Source organism: Epinephelus moara, chromosome 24, assembly GCF_006386435.1.
Source record: "Epinephelus moara isolate mb chromosome 24, YSFRI_EMoa_1.0, whole genome shotgun sequence".
In the NCBI taxonomy this organism is placed as follows: Eukaryota; Metazoa; Chordata; class Actinopteri; order Perciformes; family Serranidae; genus Epinephelus; species Epinephelus moara.
In genome coordinates, this window is record NC_065529.1 from 35233143 (window position 1) to 35250693 (window position 17551).

The 17551-nt window shown below is 41.5% G+C and overlaps 1 protein-coding gene across 4 annotated transcripts in view; it reads left to right on the top strand.

The window, feature by feature from the left end:
• The window catches only part of tox2 (TOX high mobility group box family member 2), a 143646-nt gene that overhangs the window by 114061 nt on the left and 12034 nt on the right, over positions 1 to 17551 (top strand). Inside the window, exons 5-6 of one of the 4 annotated variants that reach the window (XM_050037223.1) lie at positions 10097 to 10350; positions 13224 to 13467. In XM_050037223.1, the coding sequence (XP_049893180.1) occupies positions 10097 to 10350; positions 13224 to 13467 (498 nt within the window). Of the gene's footprint in view, positions 1 to 10096; positions 10352 to 13223; positions 13468 to 17551 lie in introns of all 4 variants that reach the window. The other 3 variants (XM_050037224.1, XM_050037226.1, XM_050037227.1) reach the window with 3 other exon arrangements.

Sequence of the window (17551 nt, forward strand, 5' to 3'; positions counted from 1 at the left end):
AATCATTAACAATAATAATAATAATAACAGCTGCAGGCATTAAGCACACAAAGGAAAATAAAACACCAGCACAAAGGGTTGTAAAGTGCAACACTGTAAAACTTGACATTTTTACCATTTACTTTTGTTATAACTTCACTTCTGTTTTTTATTTCTATGTCAGCCTGTATCTGTATGGCACAGCTTAAAAGTCATTCCTAGGTATTTTTATGAAAATATCAAACGTGCTGGCACGAACTCCGCTTGGCTTTCAGAGATATAGTGGCAAAGTCCATTTCAACAGCGTGGCTACTTAAGACAGTCTTGGAAATTGGTTTTTCTCTCTTTTCAAGTTTGTGCTGAAACTCGTAATTATTTCCTTATGCTGTTGGTTTGTGAGGTATTGCTGTTTTTCTGCCAAATTAATTACTTGATCACAGTTCAGCGCAGGAGGCGCAAGAGCAACTATTTCACATTTTTCCTTTTGACTAGCGTGTAATTGGAACGATAGAAAGTGACCTTATAGTGTCTTGTTTTGGCAACATGGATCGACTGCCAAGCTGTTAAATAAAATGAGGTTTTAATAGTGTGTTGCTAAATGCAGTTGGCTGGCAGTACACCTGGATCAGGGCATCATATTACAGCCGAATCAAAGTCTCCTTGTCTTGCTGAATGATACTTTATAAGTCGTCTTGGCTCCGTTTTTAAAATGCATCCAATTAAGCCTGGACACATTCTTAAAACGCTTATGTTTCCTCTTCTTAAACATCCCGGCATCTGCTGCCCATCATATCTCCTCACTAAGCATCTGTCTGATGTCACAAGAAGGCAGAAGCAACGTTTTGCCTTTGCTTTCATACTTAAGTAGCGTATGATTCATAAATCCACTCTCTTATTAATTCTCCTCAGCTTGTGTAAATGACCCTCCTGGGTATATATAAGCTTGATAAACCGAAGACATGGATGAAGGGAGAGGGAAGAAGAGAGAGAAAGAGAGTGAGGAGGAGGAGGGGGAGGGAGGGGTGGAGGCTCCGAGGCTCTTTGAGGAACAGAGTTGTTAGTGCTTTGCCCTCGGGGTGAATGAGAAGTAGCTTTGAGGGCTGTGAGGCCCAGGGTTGGCTCCCCACCTAAAGGCGTGTTTACCACCGTGTTGCGCGGCGGCCGTGCTTTTGAAGGATCAGTCTTGAACGCGCCTCTAATTAAAGCTGTCATGGCTGGGTGCCTGCAGGGATAATGTTCTATTATTATAGTCATTTGTTTCAATTAAACGCTGGGTGATTTTACAATAGCAGCCGTGAACCTGTGTGAGTGAGCCATCACTCTAAACAAGATGGCTCCAGTCAGGCAGGGAGTGAGGAGAGGAAAGTCTCAGGACTCTCAGAAGCATTGATCACCAGCTGAGTATTATAACAGGGTCTGAATGTCTGATGGCGTTCATTTAAGCCGGTCAGCGGGTCATGTTTCATTAAAACAGGAAGATATCATGCAACATCGAGGAGGAATATTCGTTATCACTAACAATCACATTTCACCTTTCAGAACACATTTTAAAGGTATACTATGCAGGATTGTCAGTTACAGTTTGTAAACACTCACCTGCCAAAGTCAAAGTAAAAACCAACCCCAGATTTACTCTTGTTTGGCGTTTTGCCTTGTGTCTCTTGGAGGCCTGCTGCTTACAGTCTGATGCCTTGTTACCTTGTTGCTACCTGAGCGGGGTGGAGATACACACCCATAAACATCCCAAACACAGGAAAGAAGAAGAAAATAAGAAAATACAGGCAAAGTTCTGCAGACAAATACACCGCCACACGCTGAGAGTGTGTCTAGTGGGTCTGTATGAGTCTATATATTGCTTTTTGTTTTGTTTTTTAGCAGAGCATATCTTAAAAGTAAGTGAAATAAAAGTGAATAGACCTAGAATTGCTCTTCATTTTCAATATTTTTTATTTTCAGCAGTGCCAAAATGGTGCCATACTAAGACCTACAATTAAGATGAGATGTAATGAAAACCACAAAACGAGATCAAACGCAACAAATTTAAAAATAAATAAGCTAGCTCATCTGGTGGAGTAGGCACCCCATGTAGGCTACAAAGACTGCGTCCCTGCTGCACCCGCCACAGGCCCGATTCCAACCCATGGCTCTTTGCTGCATGTATCTTCACTCTCACTCTCCCCCCTATTTATGCTATATCTCTATATCGTGCTGACATACTGCGGTAAGCGTGTTGTGTCATTTCCGGTGTTTCTGCAAAAGCGTCTCTGTGCTGCTCTAGCGAACTCCTGCCAGCTTGCTTTCTGTTTTTTCCTCACTTCAGTTGCAACATCTACTTCACGTCTTAACCCACACTAGTTCTGTTTAAGCACTTATAGCTCTCCTCTTTTTAACGACTTCCTTGCTAATCCTAGCTGTTGTTTGCACGTTATTAGCCTCGATAGCTACATTAGCTTAACAGTTAGCGATGGCTTCTCCTGCTCTTTCTTGCTCGGTGTGCCAGATGTTTAGCTATGCCTCTGCCTCCTTTAGCGACAGTGGTAATTGTAACAAGTGTAGTTTATTTGCTGCGTTGGAGGCGAGGCTCAGTGAATTGGAAGCGCGGATCCGCACCATGGAAAATCACTCAGTAGCTGCGAAAATCACTCTGTAGCAGACACGGAGCCACTTAGCATAGCCTCTGCTAGCGCTCCGCCGGTAACCCCCGCAAAAAATGCCTTGAAAATATCTGGAAAAACAAAAGTAGGCTATTAAAAGTAAAAGTACTCAGTGCAACAATTTGCCAATTAATTTTCTAATCAACTGACTAATCGTTTCAGCTGCGCTTGTACATTTACATGCAGGCAGAAATCTTAATTATCGCTTATCTTAACCAGCAGTGACCAGTTGTCCATGATTTACCCCTGACAGTGATTCTGGATCCCGTGTGCTATGTATCATACTGTCTGTTTTGTTGTACTAATGACTACTGTCTGTATCCCAAATTGCCCCTCACCCCTTACCTTACCTTAAATGTACTTAGTTACATTTCATTGCTGCTATTATTAACCATTGCTCTGTCAGGTTCGATGCTATCATGGACCAGTCCCTTACATACTTCTAGAGTACCTCTTCATAGTCCCTACAGTGGCAAAAGTTTTTCATACCATGCTCAAATATCAGAGGGGTCGTTGTCTAAACATTTTTGTAATACTGTAAGGCATGCAGCATACAAAGTGTTTCTAGGAAAGTACCCTACATTCATAATTGGATTTTAATCCCAGTACAATGTGATGTAGAATTAGAGGTATATCTATCCCAGCTACTTTCTTAATCTCGCTTTGGGCTGACAGCCAAAAGTTATATTTTAGGGCATGACCACATAAGATGACTATATGTACTGGCACTTAAAAAGTAACACACGCTGAAGATTAATTTAGTTATTTTTAGATGATGATAAATTTTTGATTGATTCTATAGCATCAAGAGACCGGTTTATTGTGATGCCAGGGCAATAAAAGCTTGCATAGCAATGAACCCGCTTATTTAAACGATGAAACAGATGCCACTCTGGTATAATCATCATAAGGACGGAGCAAGGTTAGCTGCTTTGCTCTCCTCTGGTGTGAATCTCTCCTCTTTCTCCTTGTAGCTCTATAGGGCTCTCTTCTCCCCTTTTCTCATCTCTGTGCTGGTGGTCAAATCCCCTTAGCTAAATCAAATGGTGCAGGCAATTGGAGCGGCCGTGAAACCATTTCAAAGGTAAGGTCAGCAGGAGCAGGGGAACAATGGCTTTGTGATATTCCATCTCACACACAATGTGCTACACATAATTGGAAAGCCTTTGTTATTTGACTCCCATTTGACTATGATGTACAAGATGTGAATACAAACACGACAGGCGTAACGATGGCAGAGGAACACGTTCACACCGAGTTTCCTGGCTTTACATCACAGTTTAGGTCTGCCTGGCTGCTCATCACCAAAAAGCAATATCTAACTGTCCCCATGCTAACTTTGGGGATGGATTTTAGTACTTAGGTCATATGTTTGTTTTTTTCTGTATCTTTTTTCCCTTACTCTTTCCCCTCCTTTTCTCCTCTGATATGTCTTTCTACCTCTCTCTCTCTCTCTCTCTGTTCCAGCGTCCTCTTTCCTTTCCTCTTACTTTTTTTCTCCTCTCCATTTATGAGAGACTCTGATCTCCTGGGGCTTTACAACAAACAACTAAATTGCTGGAGGTTAAGCACAGCAATGACAACACCCAAGAGAACTCAGAATCCAACTTTATGAATAATCTAAATATATAAATTTAGGGCACTGCATTGCTCAAGTTGCCAGTTATTGGTTTATGGCTGTACCCCGAAATACAGCAGAAAAAATAAACAGAACGACGATGAGCAAAGTGTTCAGTGAGTTAGCTGCTGCTTCAGCATTGAATGAGACTACTTGCAATGCTGGCATTCTTAACCTATAACCATCTGTCTATCAGGTCTCCCCCACTCAAAAAATATAGGCCTGTTATTTATGTCAAGAGCATGAAAAGTCAGTATGTGTTGAAGGAGCTCTACAGAGCATTCAGAGCGTTTAATATAGCAACAAACGACTATTTGCTATGTAAAGATGTTGTGAAGTAATGGCATCCTGAGCAGAAAATAAAGTCACGCTCCCTCTTTATTTGTTGTAGTCCAAGCTTCTCTCTTCTCTGTAGTAGTCAACAGTCTGATCATGCATGTTGGTGCATGTGAGGCCCCTGTGTGTATCTCACTGGCGAGCTAATTATTCATCTGCATTGCGCTCATACGGTGGTTACAGCTGATATCGGGACTGTGTTGCCAAGGAAGTGTAGCGCCTACCCTTAAAACAAGCCTTCAGGAACAGTGCCTGGCTTTGAGGCCAATTTTACATAGTGGCCAAACTGTGGAATCACAACTTCTGTGTCCATCACATGATGTCATGGGGCCCCAAAAGACTTTTACCCATAGATTTACATTGTGAAAGAGATGTCTGTAAATCAATAGATAGATTTTTTTAGCGTCACAACTAGGGATGGGCATTTTAAGTAACACTCACAAATGAGTACTTGCATTAAATTATAATAGAGTACAAAAATCTAAAGTAAGAATAGAAATGTAAATTGGCCAACAAAAGAAAGCAAGAGCAATTTGAAATCGTTTATTGAATAACCAGGCTTCATTTAGCCTTTTAAATCAATAAAAGTTAGCATAAGAAAAAATAGCAAACTTTCTGTTGCTGCCATTACATAGGTTAAATGCAGCACTGAAGGACCGTCCCTTGAGTCCGGAGCAGCTCTCCTCGGTCAGTTCAACGTCTTCCTGGTTAGCACAAGCTAACAGAACAGCAGCGGCTAACATTCAACACTGAGCTGTTTAATGGTCCTAACAAAAATGGCTGAACTCTGCCATTAAACCTATTAATGACTATTAGGAAACATTGGCTGTGTGAGCCCTGTCACTGTGTGTGTGTGTGTGTGTGTGTGTGTGTGTGTGCGTGCCAGCAGACTTTAACCAACTGTTCCCTAGTGCAGAGCTCACACTCCTGCAGCAGTAGTCACCTAGCTCTGATGTCCGTTCCCATTTAAAACCTAAACAAAAAAAAAAAAAAGACTCAAAAATGACTTGTTTCACTGTTCGGATTTGAGCCATTCAGTCTGATAACATTTTGAAAGCCCAGTAGTGCTGCACAATTAAATCATTTCATCTCCATTACAGTCAGCAAAGCCGTAAACAGGAAGTTAGCCGCTTGGCCAGTACTCTTACTCCATGATGCAGAAGATTTTGATCATTTTATACTCGGGAAGCCCAAGTGTTTTGGCTTCATGTGCAACTGAGAAACTATCATAGAAATGAATGGGGCTCTAACTCCAACACTGTATCCAGTTCTCCTTATACATCCATGGGTTAAAAACTGTGCTGTCAGCACTGCTGCTATCTTTAACACTGTTTGTGCTGTTAGCATTAGCTGCTCAGCCACCTCCATGTTGAGAGCCATGTGCAGACAACCTCTGAATTAATGATATGTTCTGAAAATCATATTAAGTTCCTTTAATTACTAAAGACAGAGAGCAGTGACCAACCAAGTCCTGTTTCTCACTGTGCATTCCCACCCGCCTCTTTTGGCCCGCCATTTGGATGATACCATTAGGAATTAGCATACAGTACCTATGGCAACCGGCAACCTTTGTCAGAGTCTTTCATAATATTTGTACAGCCGTCTGCCACTCGCTTTATTTAGCTCGGGCTTGATGGCGTTATGTGATAACTTCTTGCTCTTTCTGTCTGGAACAGGTAAAGGCAGCAGCTAAGAGCACCCAGAAACAATCTTAAAAGATGACATATAGGAAGGACTATTAGAAGGAGATTATCACAGTTGGAGTGTTTAGAGTAATGAGCACTAGTCCTGTGGGTGTCGTACTGTACAGCACATGGCTGCTTTTAGTAACTAACAAGACAATACACACTTTCATACTTAGGAATCAGTGTCTATGAGCTTACACTGATGTGTCTTTGCTTTTACAGTGTAACAGCTTCGGCTATCAGTGTCGTCAGGCTTTAACTGGAATGCAATAGTTAATTTGTTTCTGTATTTTCTGGTGACTTACTGCTTCATTAGTTTGGACAGAGCACTCAGCTCTAATGAAAATGAATCAATGCTGTTGAATGTTAGAGTGAAGATACAGAATAGCAGATGAAACACATGGGCTTGAAATAAAATCAAGACATATAGTGGATTATTTTATATTTGTGTTGAGACATACTTCCCATTACAATCTCCACCATTTCCTCCACAAGATTGGTATGCAAGATATTGAGAACTTAAAAACAGATTTATGTACGTCTGTAAGCGCCTTTGACCCTTTCCTGTTTCTCCTCTTACGAGGCTGACACCCAGTACCCATGATGCCACGGTGCCTTCCCCCGGTGAACTCCTCTGCTCTGCATGTCTCCTTCTTGTTTATATTAAACATGGTGTGGCTCAGATTAAAGGGTGACAATTTTGCCTGGAGGCTGTTGCTATGGAAATGCGTCTGCTATAGCTATGATAGGCCATTCATGTTTGATTAATTGGTTTTTCAATGCTTCTTGGTTTGTGAGGACCCTTAAAGAGCAAGTCCATGGAAAATGGAAAATTAATGGATTTCTATTTCCTTCTCTTTCCTCTTTCTTCCTCTTTTCTTCCTCCCTCCTGTCTTACTCCTTATTTTGCCGAAGCTATTTCCTCATGTTTTAAGAAGTGTAGTGACGATGTTTTGAATTATGATTGGAAGTTGGAGATTGCCATGGATGGGGGGAGGTTAGAGCTTGGTTATTTGAAATGCAAAAGGAATGTCTTTGTTCATGACTGCCTTTTGTGTGCAGCTGCTGAGGCAAACACAGAATCTAATGTCGTGTGAATATTATGAGTTTTCAAAGCAGGCCAGGGCCTCGTACAACATTACTTTGTTGTGCATTTTTATTCTAGCAATCTACTGGGACCAATTATGATTAGAGAGCCGAGCCTTCATCTTTGAACCTGCACTCGTGTTTATCAAGACCTCATATGCTCGGGCCTTTTCAATTTGATCTTTTTAGCACTTCACTAATGTGTAATGTATTATTTAACTCATAAATGTTTAAAAGTGCTAACAAATGCTAGTTCATCACTTTCTGATCTGTAAATTGCCAAACATTCCCATTTATGCCTACATTAAAAGCTTCCTTTGGTCCGTGCTCATGTTCTGTCCTGATGAATCTCGAAGAAAAGCTTTTGATGTAGTTATTATTGAAGATCTTTTAAGACGGCTAAGAGCAGAACTTTGCGAGAGTGTGATTCTGTAATCACTCTGAAGGGTGTTCTCCGTGCAGGGGTCACTCTCCAGCTGTGAGCAATGTTTTTGTTTCTATTTGCGGGCCCAAGTGTTGAGAGAAGTGTTGTTTAACATGGCAGTAAGTGATATTTTCCTCTTTCATAGCGCACAGTGAGCATAATATATCTGCGGGGGGTTGATAGGGTTGCTGATCAATGGCATTGACGCAACGATTGCTTGGCAAGGTACTGAGATTTCTGGCTTCTTAAAACTTCACTTCTTAGAAGCAGAAAGGTCTTCCACAGCACACCAACCAGGCCACTGTGTCTCAAGGACCCTGGAGGGTCTGCACTTGTTGCACTTCCTAGTGATTGTCTATAGACGTCAATAGAAATAATGGATTGTACCTTCAACTGTAATGGAGAGCCCCGTTGGAAAAATATATCATTTTGAGTTGAATGATAATGGCCCTTTGTGTTACATGGCTGAATGCTGCAGCACTGCATTTGGCTTAAGGTACAGTTTTCCAAATGCCTAGAGGGTGTAGAAAACTATGACTTGAATGATGGATAAATGTTTTTCTTGGCCGCTTTTAGAGCAGAAGACATTAAGACATATAATCACCTTTTATGGCGAGCTTGTTAGCTGTTGCTTGTTTTCTGCATTTAGCAGATATAGCAATATGAGCATTGATTTGGAGTTTTATCTCTGGCCATCTGATGGATTTAACTGTTTCATGTTTGCTCTGTTTTGGTCTCCACCAACTCCTGAGAAAAATATATGGCTCTTTAGCTGCTAAATGCTCCATTGTGTTCACCAGCTAGTCGCTAACTGCCTCTGTCTGCCATGCAATGCTAAGCAGGTAGTGCACAGCAACGTAACCTCATATAACGGTTAATATATTTCACAAATTAGCGTCTCTACCAGTAAGGCTAGGTTTAGGAAAAGAATTGGGCGTCGTGATGTGACAGTGTTACACTATGTACAGACGTAACTTAAAATGGGGCACAAATCCAGCTCTCCTGGGTCAAAGTGCGTCTTTGTTTGACCCATTCATCCAAACCAGCCACCTCTCCACACAAACATTGTCAATCATTATACTACATCTGCTGACTTCCTCCTTTTCTCCTGTCATATAAGGGAGGACAGAATGCAGCACATAGGTCATGTGATCACAGCCTTCTGGCTCACGATTACATGGGTTATATCTGAATCATACTGCATTACTTTTCATGGATGTAAGTACTAACAGTGAATGAGAACAGCCTGCATACACTGAGCCTTCACAGCATTTTTGCTGCAAACAGCTGCCTACTGTGAACTGTGACTCTCACACTATGAAAGCATTGAGAATGAGCCAAAACAATAAAGTTGTGGGCCGGAAAACAAAAATAATGAGTCTTTAAAAAAGCTAAAACGCTCCATACAGCGGAAGGGGAGTCTCTGTGGCTTCATTACTACAAACATGTGATCTACATAATGTAAAAAAGACTGCTTATAGCTGCTTTAAAGTCATGTCACTTCTTTTAGTTTGTGTTCTGACAATGAATTCACAATAGTTTGAATTAAAAAATGCTTTTAAGGGTATGTTTGAGTCACATTTGCTTGATTGACAGTTGTTTAAGTCTATCACAGTGAGTCTTATTGAATGCTGACTCCATCCAGCTCCAACTCATTGAAAATTTTGATTTTATGGCTCTGGTTACTGATAAATATGGCAGCAGGCAATAAACCCAAAGGCTAACAGGCTTCAAAATGAGCCTTCAGAAAACTATGGGGACCAGGTTACAGATGCTGTACTCATGTTTTTCTTGTCTGGTTAGTTAAGAGTGAATTGTATTAGCCTTTAGGGAGCAAAGTAGATGTCTTTATTCGTGTCTGTGTGTCTTGGTTGATTGGGGTTGAGAGATTTTATACAGATGTTTTTAGCTGAGTAGTCACCTTACACCCAGTATTCAAGATTTGCCACCATATTAAGGTCAGTGCTGATGTCAGGTACCAATAATAGTAAGTAAAGATAAGCTGGCCACAAACCTGCGAGTTTGAAAACAGTGGTGTGTCTTGAGAAAAGACACTTGAAAAAGAAAAGAGAAGCTTTCTAACCACCAGCCTCAGTTTAACAAGACCTGTAAGAGGGTTTTTTGTCTGTCTAATGACACACTTCCCTCATTACAACACATCCAAAAATAATGTCTTTTTATAATTTTGTCCAACACACATGCATATTTTCTCAAATTTGAAAATGTCAAAGTCTTTGCATATTTGGCTAATTGGCAAACTTTTATCACTTTGAGTAGAGAAGATAGTAAAGCTGGTGTTCTTCTCTCACCCCAGATGCAGGAGATGGCTTTGCACCACCACCAACAGCAACACCATCACCAGCACCCAGACGGCGCTCATTATAACCACCCCCTGATAAACAGCTCACCTCCGATTCTGCCCAACCCCATGAGTGCACTGACCCAGCTAAACCCTCAGGTCAGCCGGAGTGCACTGCCTCATGGCTCCCCCTCACCTCCCGGAAGTAAATCGGCCACACCCTCCCCCTCCAGCTCCAATCAGGAAGAGGAGACTGATCCTCATTCGAAGGTACTGATGTAGCAACGCTTGTCTGGCTTGTAGTGAGTGGAGTAGGAGGCGAGGGCTTGGCAGCGCTTCTCAGAGATGGTTTGCATGCTAACTGCAGTGTGGAGTCTGAACAGGGGGTAGCCATGCTTGTGCTTTTTATTGGGTTGGCTGGAAAACTCGCATGGTTGCAAAATGTTGCTGTTGAGGGGAACTGAAGCCATGATTTTTTTTTTTTTTTTAATTTGTGTATGTTATGGTGTGGTGTCACATTTGAAAAGAAAATTGACTTGAAATATCTGCCTCATGATTATATTTAGTTGCAGATACCGGCTTGATTTTGTTTCAGTTATTAAATTTTGCCTTATTTCTTCAGTCTGAGCAGCTCATTTCCAAAAATCTGGTTCACACTTAAAAGCAACACAATCTTCTTTCGGTCCTTTTGTGCAGGATAATTTCACCCTCTGACAAATTTCTTTTCAATGACACAGTTGCAAATAGCTGACAATCCATTAACACCATGGCATGTTTGTAAGACTGTTGGCAAACTCTCACACTCTCACACGACATCAGACATGACATATAATCTTTTTCCCTGAAGTAGATGATATGTATTGATTATACTCGATGTATTGCTGCTTGTTCCATGTGGGATGTATAAAATGACTATATCGCGGACATTGTGTTTAAGTTGTCACATCATTTTATTAAGCCACCAGCATGGGACTCCCCTTGCTGTTTCAGTTCTCTGAAACATAGAAACATGTAACATGAAACGTTACATGCACTCCCCCACCCATCCAGACCACCCTCTCCTGGGCAATAGTGTGTGTTTTTCTATCTGTATGGCCCCAGACTGCGACTATTTAGTTGTTTTATGTGACTAAATGGAACATCACCTGCAAATATTACGGACTTTCAGATATTATATGACCTGGAGAGATGTTAGTTTAATGGCGGCGCTGTATCAGTTTAAGTTTCTGCTAACTGCTAACATCTAACTGTTGACCGGAAGCCTCAAGTTCACGACGGGAACATAAACACATCTAGCCTGAGACAAGCCGGTTGTATCAAAATAAAAGCACCAGTGCCTCCGCTTTGGTTATTTCATTATAACAGTACTTTAATTAACTTTATTGTAATAGTACCTAGGGCTGCCCCCGACTAAGAATTTTCCAAGTCAACCAATAGTCGTCATTTAGGGCCATTAGTCGACTAGTCGCCCACATGTTTACAACATTAATTGAATTGTTAAATGATATGTTTTATGCGGGGCAACACAATGGTTTGAGTTGAAGGTGTGAGAAAGAATAGTATCAGTAACATTGTTAACACTGTGCTACATTACAGAGAAATACAAAACCGTACTAATGAACCTTCATTAATATAGGCCTATATTTTATCTACAAGTGCACGTCACACACTGAGCGAGCCGCCTGTTAATGACGCTGTGGGCTAATGGGCATGTAGCTACTTCCATGTTTCAGATGATACGTCATGTTTGTAGTCGACCAATGAAGATGAGTTTACATATCACCTTGGGTTCGTCCTTCACCTTCTCAAAATGATCCCACACTTTGGATTTCCTGCCCGACATGTTATTAACTAGCCTGTGGAATAACCGCAGGTACCAGTGACTCCTGTCTGACTGCTGAGCACGGACACTTCCTGTGTCTGTCACATTATTTTTTTTATTTCCTGCGACTAAGCGACCAATGAAATCTTGCCGACTAATGACCTTTCTGGGTGATTAGCGGTTGGTTGACTGTTAGGGGGCAGCCCTTGTAGTACCTTATTTAACTTTATTATAACAGTAGTTTATTTATTAGTTTAGTATTTTAGGAATGTTCAGTAGTTAAGGAGATTTCACAATACCGTGATATATATATTGTGTATTGCGATATAACCAAAAAATATTGAGATTTTATTCATAGGCCATATTGAATTAGAAATATTGTAAAGTTGTTTTCTAAATTGAAGAGACCTCCTGTATTTGCAGATGTGATGGATATTTAGTTTGATCATTGACAAGACACAAGTTTTCAGCAGTCCTCTTATTTGGCCAATGGAGTTATGTCTGGTTTGAAAGCTACCACTCCTACACTTAAATCACTCATTCATTTAAACGAGGAAGAGAAGGACACTTGTTTACATTCATTTGGTTTATGTAAATCTGTAAAACTGCTTGTCATAAATTGCCCACCGACCGATGTCTCTGCGGATTTGCTTCGTTTCTATCAGGGGCATGTGAATGAGTGCATAATTGAATCTGCCACATCCACAGTGTTTCAGATTCATCGGTGTATTTAAATGCTAGCTCGCAGTGATACAGTATAACAAGAAGGGGATCCTTTAGTTAAAGAAAATATATTTCCCTGCATATACATCTCTGCTGTGCTTCTCGCCGTGTGTGTGTGTGAATAAAAATGATTACCATCTCTCCTATCAGTAAGTAATTCCATTTGCTCTCTCCAATTCACTCTGAGACCACATCAAAGCCAGAGCAGATACAGCAGGCGATTTAAAATTCCTTTCACCCCTGGCATGAAAAGTCAGAATTTATGACTTGCTGAACAACTGAAAAATAAAGATTTGAAAAGGTTTGATAAATTCAACTAACAGATGTTATTTTTGACAAAGTAAGGCAGAAATAAAATGCTGTCAACCAGTGTCGGTGCCAAAGTGTTACTGTCAGTGAAACATTGCCGCAATATTCAAACGCTGACTAAACGGGTATTGAACAGAGAGCTTGAATAATGGATTTAATGAAGTTTACAGGCTTCACCTGGACCCAATGTTGTAAGCATTCATCAGGGATGCAATTATTCACTCCAGCTGAATCGGTAGGCCGTGTTCCTGCAGTGTCAATAAGTCGTTTTGTTTTTTGTGTGTTTTTGATGGTCTTCCAGATCACGGGCGAGAAGCGGCCGTCTTCGGAGATGATGAAGCCCAAGCCCAAGCCCCAAAAAAAGAAGAAGAAGAAGGATCCCAATGAGCCTACGAAGCCTGTGTCAGCCTACGCCTTGTTCTTCAGAGACACCCAGGCAGCCATTAAAGGACAGAATCCCAACGCCACCTTTGGAGACGTATCCAAGATAGTGGCCTCCATGTGGGACGGACTGGGAGAGGAGCAGAAACAGGTAGATTAATAATCTCTGTGTGTGATTTAAACCTGCTATAATGCACATTTTGGCCATGTAGGGACAGCGGAAACAAGCTATGAACACAACACTGACATCATCATCCTTAAAGCATATGATGCAACATTCATTTGGAGGCATGGTTCTGGCCACCTGGTGAATGAAAGGCCAATATTCATACTCTCCTTATAGCTCTGTTTTGGTCTCTACCAACTCCTGAGGTAAATAGCGAAGGTTATGATATTATAACCCTAGTTCTATCAGCACATATGGAACTGTCTCCTGGACTCTACGGGTAATACTCACCAGCACCCTTTTCCCCGCTGAAATTTGCATAAACATAGCCGGCCAATGAAGATGCGTCTACCTGATTACAAGTTGATGCCACAGTATATAAGGCAGCACATGGCACTGTCTGCCAATCTACACCCTCTTCAGTGTAGAGTATAGGAGCAACAGAGTCCTTAAGTAAAGGGCTCCACCTGTGTTGATAGAACTAGGGTTACCAAACTAGGGTTACAATATTGTAACCCTAGTTCTATTTCACATAGGCTCTGCCCTGGACTGTGCTCTGTGGATACAGTGGGTGAAACTCAACAAGTGAACACCTTTTCATGACATAACATCGACCCAGTCACACGGATTCTGACAGGCTAAAGCCTAGTCGCCCTAGCCCGCTTTATTTATATAGCCTAGGCCGCCACAGTGGAGAAGTTGGGGGCTCCAGCCAACCCAGGTAGTATGCAACTGAATCGGGTAGTGCTATGGCCTGATCTGATCAGTGGGCAAATCGGGGATTGGAGTATTACCCACAGAGTCAAACAGAGGGCAGAGCCTGTGTAAGATAGAATCTGCTCTTTAGTTGCTTAATGCTCCACTATGTTCCTCAGCAAGTTGCTAACTTTATCTGCCTGATATTTGATGCAGGGAAAGTAGTGCACAGTGGGTTTTAGAGCTTTTTTTTGCTGCAAACTGCTACCTGTTGTGGGCGAAAACAAACCAAAAGTGAACCAAAACAGTGAAGTCGTGGGCTGGAACACCAAAACATTGAGCTGTAAGGCAAAGTTGGTGATGTTTCTCTGTGGCGGCAACCCTCCAAGCAACCCCTTCTTACACTGAAGGGTCATGTGATCCATTTTTTTATATAAAGAAATACTGATCATAGCTGCATTAACGTGTTGATTACAGTAGTTTTTCAGCCTTTCAATCAAAGACACATCACAGCACCATGTCACGGCTAAAGTCAGATATTAGTCACTCGCACTCGCATTTAAAAGTGTGATCCCGCTTCAGTAGCCCAGTTTAAATTTTTAGGTCATGGTCATGCAAATTGACAGGTCAGGTTCACCACACATTGGCTACTGTAAACTCTGCACAGCGTTCACAGCTTGGTGAGTCTCTCTGTTGTTTCATGCTGCGGTCAAACTGAGACTGTATCTCCAGTATGTATCTGTGTCATGCAGCAAAGATTTAACAAGATAGCTTGCAGCTCTGGTTTTGCATTTAACAATATCGTGCTCTTTTGACTAGTTAATGAAGCTACCCAGCATTAGACAGTGTTGACGGAAAGTACAGTCATGTTAAGCTAAGGGGGAAAAAAAGTTTGCTGTATGCTAAAACTGTACAGTAGCATGTATTTAAGAAGTGCAATGATGGTGCAGCACTGGAATATTAAGATTATTGTTCTGAAACTCTCCATAATGACAACTTGCATGACAGTGGCTACATTTACATGCAACAAATATTCCGCTATTATTCTGAAAACGACAATATTCTGAGTCTGATACGAGCCATGTGAACGTTTCATATTCTGATTTAAGCATTTTCCGATCAAGACACTTGGGGTATGCCGGCACTATTCTGGTTTTAGGAGCATTCTTTTGACACGTATACAGCGCGTTCAGAATATGCATCTCAACAGGGGTGCTCACCACAGTTTGAGATACACGGCCTCTTGTCTGTTTACAGTCAGCTCTAAGGGTTGTCATTGATATGCTGTACACAAACCAACTCGTCAAGAGATCGCAAGCCTGAGATGCAGATGCACGCCCAAAGAAAAGTCCACATTTCTGGTCAGAAGGAGAAACACACCCCCTTTAAAACAAGAAGGTGGTTGAAGGAATGAAGAAGAAGGGGTAGAACAAGTCCGCCACCAAGTTTCCGTTTCAGCTGCTCCACTTTTCCATATTTTCACATGATAAATGACATGTTCGGGGCGGATACATTAATCAGAGCGTACATTGCTTCATGTGAGCGGAAATATTAGTGGAATATACATTTTTATTAGCCATGTAAACACCTCAGTAGGAGTATTGTCTTTTTTGGAATAAGGGCAAAACCTAGAATATTTTGTGCATGTGAACGCAGCCAGTGAAGCACATGAAATACTCCTTTTATGAAGTTAGAGTTTAATGTCATTTATTTATGAATTAGACGCGCACCAACCATGTAAAATCAACTGCGGGAAATGTGTTATTATTATGCATTGAAAATCATATACTGAAATAAGTGAAAAGTTTGCCACAGTCCGCAGTGTAGATACACTATTTCTCTGCATATTTCCAGGAGTCAATTTAATTTTATTACAGCCTGACCTGTGCATATGGAACTGCATTAACATTTACTGCAGTTTAGAGCGTTTCCAGCCGGCACATTTTCTATTTCATTTCAGCATTCCACACCAACAGACAAAGTCAAAAGGGGTTCCTGTGTGTTTGTGGTAACAAATGATGGTGTGAAATGAATGGAAAACGAGACAGTCTGATGATCATGCGCAGACTCATATTTTTAGAATATCCAGTCAGGGCGCAGCCTATTGGGTGTCAAATAAAAGCACCTGTCTCCATGACAAAGTGCAGCCCATTCTCCTCAGCCCCAGCCACCGTCGACTAGACCCTATCGAGCATGTGTGTGTGTGTGTTTTTCTCCCACCAAACCTACTTTATACGCTGGACTTTGGAGGCCGTCTGTCCCTTTTATTTGCAGTTAATTTTTGCCGCCTTCACCGGGGCTCTTCACCATGAATCTTCATTTCGCCGCTGACACCCTTGAATGTGAATTCCTCATTTCCTGTCCTTTTATTTATATCTGTTGCCTGGTGATTTGATCATGCTGGGAATACAAGATTAGCAATTGCCTTGTCCTTGGTTTTGCCTCAAGGACATCTGCTCCTGAAATGTTATTGTTTGTGCTGCTTAACCCTTTGTGTCCTGGCGTCTTTTTCACCTCAGAAAAAAAAGAGAGAGAGAGAGAGAGAGAAAGAGAGACAGAAAGAAACAGAGAGAGAGAGAGAGAGTCCCATCTACAGTGCAAAATCTCTCTCTGTCTCTCTCTCTAAATGCATTTGTCCTTCACAGCATTACCTGAGAACAGAGAGGAAACTAACAAAAGGGCAATTCCACCATTAAAAATCCACCCATTTATCGTGCCATTCCGCGGCTAATTTTTTGATTTGTTTGTGCATTCATGTGTTTAATCAAACGTGTCACCTTGCAAGACACATAATTAACTTGAGGTAATGATGTCATTATGGAATGAAATGTAGTACCCTGTCTGGGCAATAACACCGTGATTGCTCTAATTATTCTCTGTGACTAGCACTGTCACTTCTACCTGCACAACAAATGGATAAACTCGATAACCGCGTATTTACACAGTGTAACCAATTCAGCTGCTGCGTGTTCATATTCATTAAAGTCTAAATGTATTAAAATTTCTGTCTTTGGTTTCAACAAGCAACTGCTGGATGTTCCCAGTGAAATGCATTCATCCATGCCGGGGTCTCATACCTTAAACATTCTCAATATGCAGTTTCTATCTCTCCCCCTGCTGTTGGCTCGCTGATGTATATGCTGTTACGCCGTTTCTTTTCTCCCAACATGGGCTGTCACGTCATCTCCATAGGACCGATGAGGTGTGCTCTATAATGTCACAGTCAGACCCTCTGGAGCCATGCAGGAGCACCAGAATGTAAACACAGCCCCTTCCCCTACACACAGCTTTGTTTTAACTAGAACGTGGCCCCTGTTTCCAATTACCTATAGTATTCCTCAAACACACCATGCAGCAGAATCCACATGAACGC